At 49.7% G+C, this 13,191-nt stretch overlaps 1 protein-coding gene across 28 annotated transcripts in view; it reads right to left on the reverse strand.

Annotated features, from left to right (window-relative positions):
- MINK1 (misshapen like kinase 1) overlaps window positions 1-7,238 on the reverse strand; it is a 47,081-nt gene extending 39,843 nt beyond the window's left edge. For 16 of the 28 annotated variants that reach the window (XM_061390886.1, XM_061390885.1, XM_061390877.1 and 13 more), the window contains exon 1: window positions 6,918-7,213. In XM_061390886.1, the coding sequence (XP_061246870.1) occupies window positions 6,918-6,974 (57 nt within the window). In that variant the 5' untranslated portion in view covers window positions 6,975-7,213. Of the gene's footprint in view, window positions 1-6,917 lie in introns of all 28 variants that reach the window. The other 12 variants (XM_061390878.1, XM_061390864.1, XM_061390863.1 and 9 more) reach the window with 3 other exon arrangements.
- Window positions 7,239-13,191: the final 5,953 nt, after the last annotated feature.

The following is a 13,191-nucleotide window of genomic DNA, read 5'->3' on the forward strand; positions in this document are numbered from 1 at the left end:
GGCCCTTCAGATCCTATCCTGGATGGTTTTGGTGGAAGAGGGTGGGATAAGATTCCCCTTTTCCCTCAGAAGACCCGCTGCCATGGGCCTGCTTTCAAGAGGCCCTTCTCCTCCAAAAGGCAGAGCAGATTCACCACCACAGGCACAGACGTAGTCACAGGCTCTGAGAGGGGCAGTTCCTGGCTGTGACTACAGAAGCTTCACCTGTCACCCTTGGCTGCAAAGACTCTCCCACTGTGAGGACACACACTTCCCTCCTCGGTCCAAGGTCTTCTCGGCTGCTCCCTTACCAACCTGCAGCATTCCCCTTGCTGCAGGCAGAGTCTCCATGACCTCCACCCATCCCTCTCTCCACACCACAGGCTGGGCCACCACACACTTCTGGCAGCCCGCCCCACCCTCCTGACATTTCAGCCGCTCCTGGAGTCTGGCTCCTCCAAGAAACCCAAGACTGTGGTTCTCTGTGCAAAATTGTTAACACTTCCCGACACACCCCACTCATCCTTGACTTGTACAGTGTAAACTGAGAGAGACCTGTTTATACATACAGTATCCACCTAGCCTTAGGCAGAATCCCACTGACCATGGAAGCTAACTCCAAGGCTGGGCCTGCTCATGCTTATTCCTGTGAGATTTACCTACCTTCCAACCCTACGCACTACTCGGGGCCAAAGACATCAAGTCACACACACACACACACACACACACAGGTGTAAGGAGATGAAAATGTTAATTAGCTTGACTGCAGTTATCATTTCACTATGCCTATGTCTATCAAAACATGTTGTGTACCTTACATACATAAATATGATACAAAACAGCAGTCCCCAACCTTTCTGGAACGAGGGACCGGTTTTGTGGCAGACAACTTTCCCAAGGACTGGTAAGTGGGGGTGGTTTCAGGATGATTCAAGTGCATTACATTTATTGTGCACTTTATTTCTACTATTATTACATCAGGTCCATATTAGATCATGAGGCAGGAGATCCCGGAGGTTGGGCACCCCGATTTAAAACATCTAGTGGTACACCCGCTCCCTCATACACCCACTTAAGACAACAAGCACACGCAGTCACCCTCTGCAGAGGGACGTGTGAACTCGCACACACCCAGTACTGAGACCTTCCCCCCACTAAATAAAAATAAGAGTCACATGCTCTTTCCACATACATACCCTTACCCTTTGAAAGAGACAAACTTTTTTTCTTCTCTCATAGGAAGATTCAGAAGAAATCCTTTTGGAAATGAAGCCTGGACTTTTCCCCCCATCCTCAAGCCCCTATCCCTTGGTTAACTGTTGACCTAAAGCCCCACCCTAAGAACAGCCCCATTCCAGGGTCTCCGAGTTCGGGTCATCACCACATTCTACCCACTTGCTCACCTCTAGCTCCACTTTCTGTGGCATTGTCAGCTTGGTTTTCTGACAGGCGATTTCTCTCTCAACCAACCAAACAAATATTTCTGTCTTGTAAAAAGTAAAAACAATTCTTGTTATGTGCTCTCACGGCTTGCTAAAGTTTTCTGCTACAGTCCTTATCATGGCTTGCAATTTTCTGCATATGTGATTATACATAGAGAGATATACATATGATTGTTTTATGAATGTCTCTCCCTACTACTAGAACATAGGAAAACTGTGTCTATCTTGTGTGTCATTGTATCTTCTGTGCCTAGTTCTAGTTCTTTTCTCAAGGAGAACAGGAAATCCTACCTTCAGCAAGTACATCCTTGGCTGTCTGGTCACTGGGCAAAATCTCCAAGGGCTTCCTGGTCACCATAATTCCATCCCTTTATTTTCTCCTCCCTCTACCATCTCCTCCCCATATTAAGAACAAAAAACCTCAAGCATCTTTTCAATTACCCTCTTGGGGAGTGTTCCGTAGATGGAAGAATCCCAGACTGAAGTCAAGGACTGGCTGGTTAGGAGGAAAAGGCCAGGGAGAACAAGAGAGAGAAAAGAATGAACGTGGGCTTCTCCCAAGTCATATTTTTGTATCTTCCTATATTCTCTGGGCATTTGAGAAATGCTTTGAGACTTGACTTATTAACTTGATCGCTTTCTGTTCTATTTCTTCAGCCCTACTAAAGAAAAAACTGAGGGAGTTGTGGGTGTAAAGTGAGTGCTGGAGGAGGGGGAAAGACTGGATATCAGATTTCAAGAAGACTGACCACTACAGACAGAAAATGAGTATGAGTCACAGCAATCAGAGTTAACAAAAACTTTCTGACCCTGAGGGTTCTAAGATAGAGGAAGACAGAAAGTTTAAAAATTGAGGGGGGTAGGGGATATGTGTGAGGGGGTTGGGGAGAGCCTCAGCCTGCAAAGGCATTGCTTAGGTGGAAGCTCCCAGAGCTCTGATTAAATGGCTTAGAATGGTATCATCACATTATTACATCCTTCCTGTAGTATCTAGAACCTGATTCTCAGTATAGTAGACCAACAATGCTTGCTGACTGATGCAGAAAAGGATGTTACAGGTAACTCTCTGGTACAACTTCAGAGACAGAAAGATCAGTCGGGCAGACTCTCAAACGGCTTCTGGAGATGCTCTGCAGTCCCAGAACTGTTTTATGTTCCTGGGTTGAGAGGTCACCACATTCCTTATTTATTAACCAAGGCCAAAGTACAAGCTCATAAAGGGCAGCTGTACACTTCCTGCTATCTTGTCCCCAGATGACGGGCAAGGACACTCAACCTACCCAAGCTGTTGTCCCGTTTTAGGCACACAGTTCAGAGTGGAAAGGAATGGAGGCCAGATCTGAAATTAGAATTTTATTGTTAACTGAACTCCTGGGAGAAGCTGGAAGCTGGTGGTGGTAGGCAGGCCAGCTCTCTTGCTGACCCTCTTACTGTTCTCTTAACTGTGAAAACCTCACTTCTCCAAAGACCCTCCCCTCTGTGGATCACAAAGGGCAAGGGCTCTGTCCTACCTGGGGCACAAAAGGTGGCGATGTCTCCTTCCTAGCTTGGAAGATGGGTGAACATCTCCTTCTAGCAAAGTTCTCTGCTACCTTTTCACTTTTCACAAAGCAGCTTTTCACTTCACTCCAAGTGCCACTAGTTCCCCCAAGAGCCCCACCCTCACCTGCAGTTCTCTAGGGAAAAAGTCCCCACTCAAAGCCCCTGCTTCTGCTGCAGATCAGCCTGTCCAGCCCTGGCCTGAGGCATCTATCATCAACATTTGGACAGCCAGCACATCAGAGTGCAGTGGTTGCTCATCGGCCTAGAAACACACGCCCAGAACCAGCCCTCCAAGTGGTGCTAGTTCCACAGCCTGGCGTAGAGAAAAGGAAAGGGAAGAGGCTCCTCCAGAGAAGAGACACAACACCACAAGACTGTTAGAGCAAGAACGTCTCTGTCAGCACGACTGCCCGGCAACGAGTCCCTCCTGCCTGTGCGCCGTGGTGTTATTTCCATACACACTGAGCGCAGCCCCCCCCGGTTCCAAGGACACTGCAGTCTAAAACTTCCAGCTGGCCGGACAGTAAAGAGAAGCTGCTGGGTCTGTGAAGCGGGTCAACCACGAGGAGCAACACAAAAGGAAAGAGGTCAGCCCAGGGCCTGCTCCCTCCTTGTCCCATCCACTTCCACTGATATTTCTGCTCTGTGAGAAGCCAGGAGTTACCAGTCAGAAGATTCTTCTGGAATATAACCAAACTTGGACACAGAAAGGGTCTGAAATAAGAGGCCCATTTTTTTTCTCTTGGAAGATCCTAACTTTACTTCAAGTCTCAGATGGAGGCTTCCAGAGCTCTGTTTACCACCAGACGAGGTCTCATTCCAAAAAACTCAGAAAAGATATATTCTTAATTGTGTTATACAAAAGGCAAGAGAAAGCCTAACCAGCATGATGTTTATTGAATGCTTTCTTTAAGCAGAGCTTAGAGCTAAGAGTTTTCACTTGTTAGGACACGCATTTATTCAACAGTTGAGACCCCCCCACGTGCAAAACACGGTTATAGGCCCTGGGGATGCAAAACTGAACAGAAGAGTCAAAATCCTAGCTTTCACTGAACTTATATTTTAGTCAGGGTTGACAAGTACATGTCAGTTGGTGATAAAGACTACAAAATAAAACAAAGCAGACTGAGGGATGCTATATAAAAATTTATACAAAAATGAAGCAGGGGCGGGAGTGCTATTTTAGATACATTTGTGCCAGAAGCCTTCTCTGATTGTCATCTGATAACAATTAACAATAAGGGCAATCATATGGTCATGATGTGCCAGGAACTGGACTAAGTACTTAATATGCAGTATTTCACCCAGTCCTCAGTAACTCTGAGTTCAGTACCATCACCACTATACAGATGAGCAAATGGAGAATGAGAAAGTGAGGCTCTTGGCAGAATCTGCAGCCAACCCGGGAAGAAGGGGGAGAAAGGCCATGGTTACTCATAAGTGAGAAAGCGGGGACCTAAACTTAGGCACACAACCCCACACTACTGGGCCAGAAGACAGGGCCTTAAAGAGGTCAAGCGTGCCTGTGGTCACAAAGTGGCAGGTCTACCCACCTTCCCACCCATGGCTAAGAGATAGTGCCATTCAATCTTTCCTAATATCAGCCTATGACTCTCATCACCACCTGAAAGCTAAGCCTTATCTTGAAACAAGAGAATAAAAACAACTTGGACTCTGTGAGGCTGGCTAATAAATGCTGAATATGCTCCTCTCCAATCCCCCTTCCCAGTTTAGAGAAACACTTTTCTGCTAATTCTCCAGGTTGCCATTTCTCGACAGACAAGAACAGAATAAGAGATGACTGAGCCCAGCTGTTACACAGGGGCTCTCTGAGGTGGGGCAGAGGGGACAGGTCCTTCCCTGAGAAAAGTCCAACAGGCCTTCTGCAGTCCTATTTCAAAAGAAGTGCTTCCCCCCACCTCAAGCCCTGGAGTACTGGGGTGGTAGTAGGGGAAGAGGGATGCTTTCTTAAAATGCCTGAGGCAGGAAAGACCATAAGCACTGGGAGCAGGTCAAGGGCCTCTCTGGAGGGAAGGAGAGGAGAACAGGGCAGGAGATGATTGAGGAAAGAGGCTAACACTGCTTCAAAAGTAGAGAAGTTAAGAAGGGAAATACCACATCCAAGGTCATAGGGTGTCTGCAGAACTGCTGGAAATCCCAGGCCGAGGATCCAGGCCAAACTAGCAGAAGAGGCTAAAGGAAAAGAGAAGCCCAAGCAGAGCCCCACAAGGTTTAAGCCAAAGATCATGGTTTGGACCCACCTGTTTTTATTATATTTAAGTCACCTCAGCAACAGGAACCTGCAGCGAGTTAATCAACAACCAAGGTGGGAAGGGAAGGTGGGGACTCACGCTATAGATAGTACACTAAGGGGAGCCTGGATTTCCATCTTACACCCCAGCTGGCCTGACTTGAGAATCACAGTTTAAACTGATTAAGACTCTCCTTCCCAAAGCCTTCAGACCCTCTTCCCCTAAACGCACATACACAGAGAGAGAGAAACTCAATGTTCCATCTCCCCCTCCTCAGCAACCATCACCTTATCTGAAGCAAGTCAGGTCTCCTAGCCCAGCGTTGCACCAAACAAATTATGACCTGAATGGCAAGAAAAACTGTGTCACCTAGAGAAACCCAATTAACGACATGACTCTGCTCTCTTCAATTCCCCTCTCCCCTCCAGTCATATCCCGGGCACCTGTGTGGCTGACCGCCTTTTCCTGCTACTGGCCACATTCCCTGACCAACTCAAAAGCCAGAAGACATTTCAATAGGGGCCTCCGGAGCACCCGACCCAGAGATGGGAAACCCTGCTCTCCCCAAACACCCTGGCCTGTTGAGAGAGCCTGAAGGACACAGGACAAAAACACCCCCTGGGGGATAGGCTGGAGTCTTCACCTTGAAATCACTCAGTGGCCCCTTAAGCCAGGGCTCCCTGCTGAAGAAAAACAGGTAAATGCTGCTGAAAGCTCCCAAATGAGGACGTGCAAGGGCCCCAGGAGAGACAACGAACAGGTATTTCCAAGAAATTCCTGCTGCAGTTGTTCCCCTCTGATCCCTTTTCTAATGAGCCCCTCCCTGGAGAGATCTCCATCGCCTCCCCCGCCTTCCAGCAAAGCCATGAATACCCAAGCTTTTCCAAACCCGAAGGACCACATGCTGCATGTGTTTGTGTGTGTACAGACCTGTAAACATCCTCTTCCCAGCCCAGGCCAGAGTTTCTGAAGACCAGAAACGCGTCCCCTCCTCCCCCGGTGCACTTGACTTTCCTCCCAGCCCCACTGCTCTGCTGCAGAGTTGGTAATGCAATATGCGGGGGACCCTGAGACCGGAAATGCCTGGTGCTGGACTGCTGCACCTGAAACGCGAACGAAGGCACCGGGGCGGGCGGCAGCCGAGCAGCGGGGTGAGGGCGGCGGTAGGAGGTGTGCGGCCCGAGAGGGGAGGCTGAAGTGCCGGCCGGCGAAGAGATGCAATTCAGGGCTGGGCGAGGAGGAGAGAGGGTGATGAGGGGGAGGCTGGCGAGGCAGTGGCAAAGTCAAAATTCGAGGAGCCGGGAAACAGGAGGCGGGGGAAGAAGACAGAGGAGCAACGGGAGGAAGAGGCCCCAAAGGGGATCAAGGGCCAGGAAGGGGCACCACGGTAAAGATACTGCAGGTTCAGGGGAACTGGAGGGTGACCCGCAAACACCTGGGAGGAAGGGGTCCGGAAGCTGAGTAAAGGTAGAGGAGGAGAGAGGAATGGGGGCGGGGCACCCCAGGGCGGGGACCGAGCTGGCTCCCAGAATCTGCAGCGCGTGGAGAGCGAAGGGGAGCGGAGGGCGGGGGCCAGAGAGAGGGGCGGGGGTCGCCGCGGGGGACCCGGCGCCCGGGAAGCGCGCGAGGCGTGCGGCCACCCGCTCTCCAGCGGCGGGGACGGGAACCGGGCGAGGCTGGGGCGGGGGGGTGGCGCGCTCACCCGCAGGGCGGACAGGTCGATGTCGTCCAGGCTGCGGGCGGGGGCTGGGTCGCCCATGGCCTCCACCGGGAACGGGGCCCCGGGGCCGCTCACGCTCCGGCTCGGTTATTCCGCTGCCGCCGTCGCCGCTTCTCCCCCATCGGGGGATCCTGGGGGCGGGCTCCACCGCGCCTCCCCCGTAGAACGGGGAGGGGGAGGGCCGGCGGGAGGACCGACCCACCGACTGACAGGAGCTCTCGCCCCAGAGCCTGCAACCCGAGCCTCCCGCCTCTCCTGCGCAGGCGCGGAGTGGCCGCGCACCGGGAGGGTGGAAGAGGGAACGTGACGCGGGCGCGCCGGGTTCCCCCTCCCCCTCGGCGCCGACACCTGCGCGCAGGCGCAGGAGAGAGAGCGAAAGGCGCGCGCGAGGACTGAGGGACCGCGCGAGCCTGGCGTGAAAGAAGTGGGCGGCGGCCGAGGCGGCCGCGGAGCGCGCCCACCAGCTGGCGCGCGTGCGCACACGCGTTTCCTTCCCTTCCCCTGTTTTTTGCCCTTTCTCTCCCCCATTTCCTTCTGAGCTCTCCTTTGACGCCTTTCCTTCCTTTTCCCTCCTCTTTCGTGTGCCCAGCTGCCAATCAAACCACCCACCTCTCTATTTGCGGGGGAAGGGGGGTGGGACCCAACCCCCTCTATTACTAGGGGGGTTGTTATGGTAACTCCCCACGCGAGGGCTGGGTGGCCTCTAGATAGGATGGGCTGTCCACCCACCTAATTGCCATAGCAACAGTAGAGCCGCTGAGGGAGGGGCCTCTTCGTGAGAACTTGGCTGGAGAAACCGTCTGGGGGCTGGGGAGTGGAGGAGGGACTGGCTGCCTCGTGACTGCCCCTTACCCCTTCCCGGACTGCAGTGGGAAGTGCTAAGATCTGAGGATAGGAAATCCTACTGCAGGCCTTTGTCTCTGCACCTCTTGTTTGACACAACAGAACTGCTTCCACAATTATTCATTGACTGATCACGGGAGCTGTGCGTGGATGGAGGGGTGGCAGGGAGAGGTGGAGGGGAGCAGTAAGAATCTATGTCGATCCCCTTCAAATCTTGCTTGGGTCACCTTAGGTCTACGCATGTTGGCATAGAACCCCCAGCCATTAGCCTGACTGGAGACTGGGTAATGCTATATAAAGAACAAGGAGTCATGTTCTGCCACTGACAGGCTGTGTGACCTTGAGCAAGTTGCTTTGCTTCTCTGGGCCTTTCTTTCTTTGCAAATTTAAAAGAGAAGGCTGATTGATCTTTGAGATCACTTGTAACAGTGATAATATTTCTGCAAGACCCCACCTCCAGCCTTAATGTAAACATTACTTTGTTTTTGTTGTCGTTGTTTAATCTCTCAGTCATGTCCAACTCTTTGCGAACCGGAGGACTGTAGCCTGCCAAGCTCCTCTAACAATGGGATTTCCCAAGCAAGAATACTAGAGTGGGTTGCCATTTTCTTCTCCAGGGGGTTTTTCTGTCCCAGAGGTCAAATCCGTGTCTCTTGCATTGCCGGCAGATTCTTTACTGCTGAGCCACCTGGGAAGCATATAAGCATCACTTAGAAGAGTTTAGGGCTTCCCTGGTGGCTTAGACGGTGAAGACTCTTTCTGCAATGCAGGAGACCTGAGTTTGGCCCCTGGGCCTGGAATCTCCCCTGGAGAAGGGAATGGCTTCAGTGTTCTTGCCTGGAGAATTCCATGTACAGAGGAGCCTGGCGGGCTCCAAGTCCATGGGGTCACAATGACTGAGCTACTATAATTGAGCGACTAACACTTTCACTTTTCACTGCTGCTGCTGCTAAGTCACTTCAATCGTGTCTGACTCTGTGCGACCGCATAGACGGCAGCCCACCAGGCTCCCCCGTCCCTGAGATTCTCCAGGCAAGAACAGTGGAGTGGGTTGCCATTTCCTTCTCCAATGCATGAAAGTGAAAAGTCAAAGTGAAGTCACTCAGTTGTGTCCAACCCTCAGCGACCCCATGGACTGCAGCCTTCCAGGCTCCTCCATCCATGGGATTTTCCAGGCAAGAGTACTGGAGCAGGGTGCCATTGCCTTCTGTGAGAGTTTAAATGAGAAGTCCTTGGAAAGGGACAGACACTCTCCTTTTGGACCCTTCTTTTCACATTCAGATGCACATCCAGTCTTGCTCCCCTACTCTCCCCCTCTTCTGTTTACCTTGCATTTGTCTTTGTCCAAGCCACAGTCATCACTCACCTTCAATACTCTTATTAGCCTCCTACTTGATCTTCTTGCCTGACCTCTTTAAGGTCAATTTTCTATGCTCATAATGCCTGGTTTTTCTAAAACTCACTCAAATCTGATGTCACTCTTCTGTTAAGATCCTTCGCTGACTCCCACTGTCTTTTAAGTCTAAAGTGTGGCAGTCATGACCCTTCAAGATTTTGCCTGCTTCTCCAGCCCGCTTTTTCAGTACTCCACCATTCAACCTCACACACTCTAGCCATATGGAAATCCTCTCCATGAGTTTCCAGAACTCAACAGACCCTCCTCCAGCCTTTGCACTTGCCACTTCTTCTCTCTGGAATATTGTGACCATGCCCATTCTCCCTGCCTTTTGCTTTGCCCTTCATGTCTAAATTACTTCCTCCATGAAGCCTTCCTTGACCCCCTGAGACTGAGTTTGGCTCTTCTGTTTTAGCCACCAGGCTTCAACCCATGGTAACTTTTAATACCTTGAATTGTAAAACGTTGAATCTCCTTAAAGGTAAGAATTATGTCAGCCTTTTTCAACACAGGGCCTGGCACCCACTAGAGGTTTAGTAACATGTATGTGAATGAAGCCTCTGAATCTGGTGGGCACTGGATAGTAACTCAAAGACAAGACCATGGGATAGTAGGAAAAAACATAGAATTTAACGTTAGTGCTTTGTGCAAGTCATTCATCCCTCTGAGGCTCAATTCTATCACTGTAAAATAGGGATAATAACAGGGAGGTTAGAATAAAATAAAATTAAATGTGTGAAGCACTTGGTATGTATGAAACTCTCAATAAATTTACTAATGCCTAAGAGTAAGACATTAGTAAATTGAGCCTCAGAGAAATTAATGACTTTCACAAAGCACTAACTTTAAATTCTGTGTTTTTTCCCTGCTACCCCATGGTCTTGTTCTGGTGGCTCAGACAGTAAAGAATCTGCTTGCAGTGCAGGAGACCTAGGTTCAGCCTCTGGGTTGGGAAGATCCCCTGCAGAAGGGAATGGCAACCCACTCCAGTATTTTTGCCTAGAGAATCTCTTGGACAGAAGAGCCTGGGAGGCAATAGTCTGTGGGATTGCAGAGTCAGATATGACTGAACAACTAACACTTTCACTTTACTCTTAGGCTGTGTTTAATAAAGAGATACTTAATCAGTGAATGACCAAATGAAGATCACGGTTTGGGGGGAGGAGTGTAGGCTACATGGCCAGCCAAACCTCAAGAGGCAATGGGATCTGGGCCTGGGGAAGACAGCATTGTCTGGAGAAGACTGGAGAAACAAGATTGGCCCCATGCTGATGATTTTTTCCTTAATATTTATTTATTTATTTGGCTGCCTCAGGTCTTTGTTGTGTCATCTTTCCTAGTTGCTTCACAGCATGGGGAATCTTAGTTCCCCACCAGGAATCCAATCCATGTCCCCTGCATTGCAAGGCAGACTGTTAACCACTGGACCACAAGGGAAGTCCCCGTGCTGATAATTATTGAAGCTGGAGTATTGATGCATGAGTACCTAAGGGATCACCATCCCCTATTCTCTAATTTTATGTACATATGAAACTGTCCATAATAATTTAAAAAGAGGTAATGTGGTGGAGGAAGCCCTGAATCGGGCATCAAGAAAAGTTAAAATAGAAATTTCCCCCATGGCCCAGTGGCTAAGACTCCATGCTCCCAATGCAGGGGACCAGGGTTCAATCCTTGGTCAGGGAACTCAATCCCTCCCACATGTGGCAACAAAGAGTTGCAGTGCCACAGCAAAGATCCCATGTGCCACAACTAAGACCCAGTGCAGCCAAAGAAATATTGGGAGGGAAAAAAAGTTACAAGTATTAAAAATAAGACAAATTTTGGATCCCTGAGGGATGGATATTTTGCACAGACACAACCACCCTCAGATCCTCCCACCCATCTTGGGAAGCTGGATTTCTTCTTTTCATCCTGGGTCTAGAGCCAACTCTTCTGACTGCTCTTGTCCCTGCCCTGTGGGGGTCTCCATTCAAGAAACTCCATGACCAATGAGGGCAGAGCAGATAGACCAACAGATGGTATGAAGCAGAAGCCCACCTACCCCAGCCCAGTCCCAGGGCAGCTGCTGCCTCCACCCCACAGTTAATGAGATAATGGTCCCGTAGGGAAAGAGGCACTTAGTGCTGACAATGAGGCTAATTAGCAGAATGCCAATTAGTACCTGGGGACCGCTATACAAGGGAGGGGGAATTGCTTGTGTGGAAATTTCTTTTTCAGAGGAACAGAGGGCTGCACTCAAAGGAGAGGATGGCAGCAAAGCCACAGCATCCCCTCTCTCCACGTCATCGTCCACAAGGACCTCTCCTCCAGGAAAGCCTCCTAAACTACTCACTCTGTTTCCCCTCTGTTTCTTCCTGCTCAATTCTGAGATTGAGGGGTGAGACCAGAGGGATGAAGGGCAAGAGCCAGCACTGTGCTAAACTTTTTTCCAATTGCAAAATATTTCGGATATACAAAAAGATATGGAAAAATATGTGTAAAATTTATATCCCACAACCCAACTTGAGAAATAAAAAAGTCGGGGCTTCCCTGGTGGTCCAGTGGCTAAGATTCCATGCTCCCAAGGCAGGGGGCCTGGGTTGGATCCCTGGTCAGGGAAAGTAGATCCCACATGCTGCAACTAAGACTTTGCATCCTGCAACTAAAGATCCCACGTGCCTCAATAAAGACTGAAGATCCTTCAGGCTGCAATTAAGACCTGGTGCAGCCAAATAAATAAATGTTAAAAAAATAATAATAAAGTCACCAGTTCAAAGAGCTCTCTCTGTATACCCATTATATTAGCTTTTCTCTCTACCTGCCATGGGAGGTAACTCTCCTCAATCCAGTGTGTGCTATACTTTCTTGTAACTATGTATGGATGTGAGAGTTGGACCATAAAGAAGGTTGAGCACCAAAGAATTGATGGCTTTTGAGCTGTGGTGTTGGAGAAGACTCTTGAGAGCCCCTTGAACTGCAAGGAGATCAAACCAGTCAATCCTCAAGTCCTTCATTAGAAGGACTAATGCTGAAACTGAAGCTCCAGTACTTTGGCCACCTGATGCAAAAAGCCAATTCATTAGAAAAGACCCCAATGCTGGAAAAGTTTGAAGGCAGAAGGGGATGACAGAGGACAAGATGGTTGGATGGCATCACCAGCTCAACGGACGTGAGTTTGAGCAAGCTCCAGATGATGAAGGATGGGGAAGCCTGGCGTGCTGCAGTTCATGGGGTCGCAAAGAGTGGAACACAACTGAGCAACTGAACAACGCACTGTCTAATATGCAATGACGTGTACTTTCTCTCTTCCCTCTGCATCAGTGCCAAGTCTGTGCAATGACAAAAATGGTCTCCATCCAGTATGCTAGCCACTAGCTGCAAGTGGCTCCCAGCCACTTGGTGGCTGATGCAAGGAACTAAATCTTTACCTAGTTCTAATTGTTATAAATTTAAGTGTAAATAGCCAAATGTGGCTGGTGGCTACTGTACTGGACAGTGAAGCTGTGTCCTATGAGGGTGGGGACTTTGTAGTACTCACTGCTGTGGGTCTAGATGATGTCTGGCAAAGAGCAGGTGCTCAATAAATATTTAAGTCAACAACTGAATCTTTACAGCAAGACAGTTATGTAATTATTATTCCCATTTCCTTGGCTTCCCTTGTGGCTCAGCTGGTAAAGAATCCGCCTGCAATTCGGGAGACCTGGGTTCGATCCCTGGGTTGGGAAGATCCCTGGAGAAGGGAATGGCTACTCACTCCAGTGTTCTGGCCTAGAGAATTCCATGATCTGTATAGTCCATGGGGTCGCAAAGAGTCAGACACTACTGAGCGAGTTTCACTTTCATTCTCATTTCCCAGTTGGGACCACTGAGGCCCAGAGAAGTGATGTGACTTGACAAGGCGATTGAGGTAAAAAGTGACAAGCCCGAGACTTAGGCCCAGTTCTTCCTGACCTCAAGCCTATACCCTTTCGGACTCCCAGGGGCTTCCCTAAGCCTCCCCTGGGCAGTCACTTGAGGAACAAGGTGTGGCCCCTC

This window comes from Bos javanicus, chromosome 19 (assembly GCF_032452875.1).
Source record: "Bos javanicus breed banteng chromosome 19, ARS-OSU_banteng_1.0, whole genome shotgun sequence".
Taxonomy (NCBI): Eukaryota; Metazoa; Chordata; class Mammalia; order Artiodactyla; family Bovidae; genus Bos; species Bos javanicus.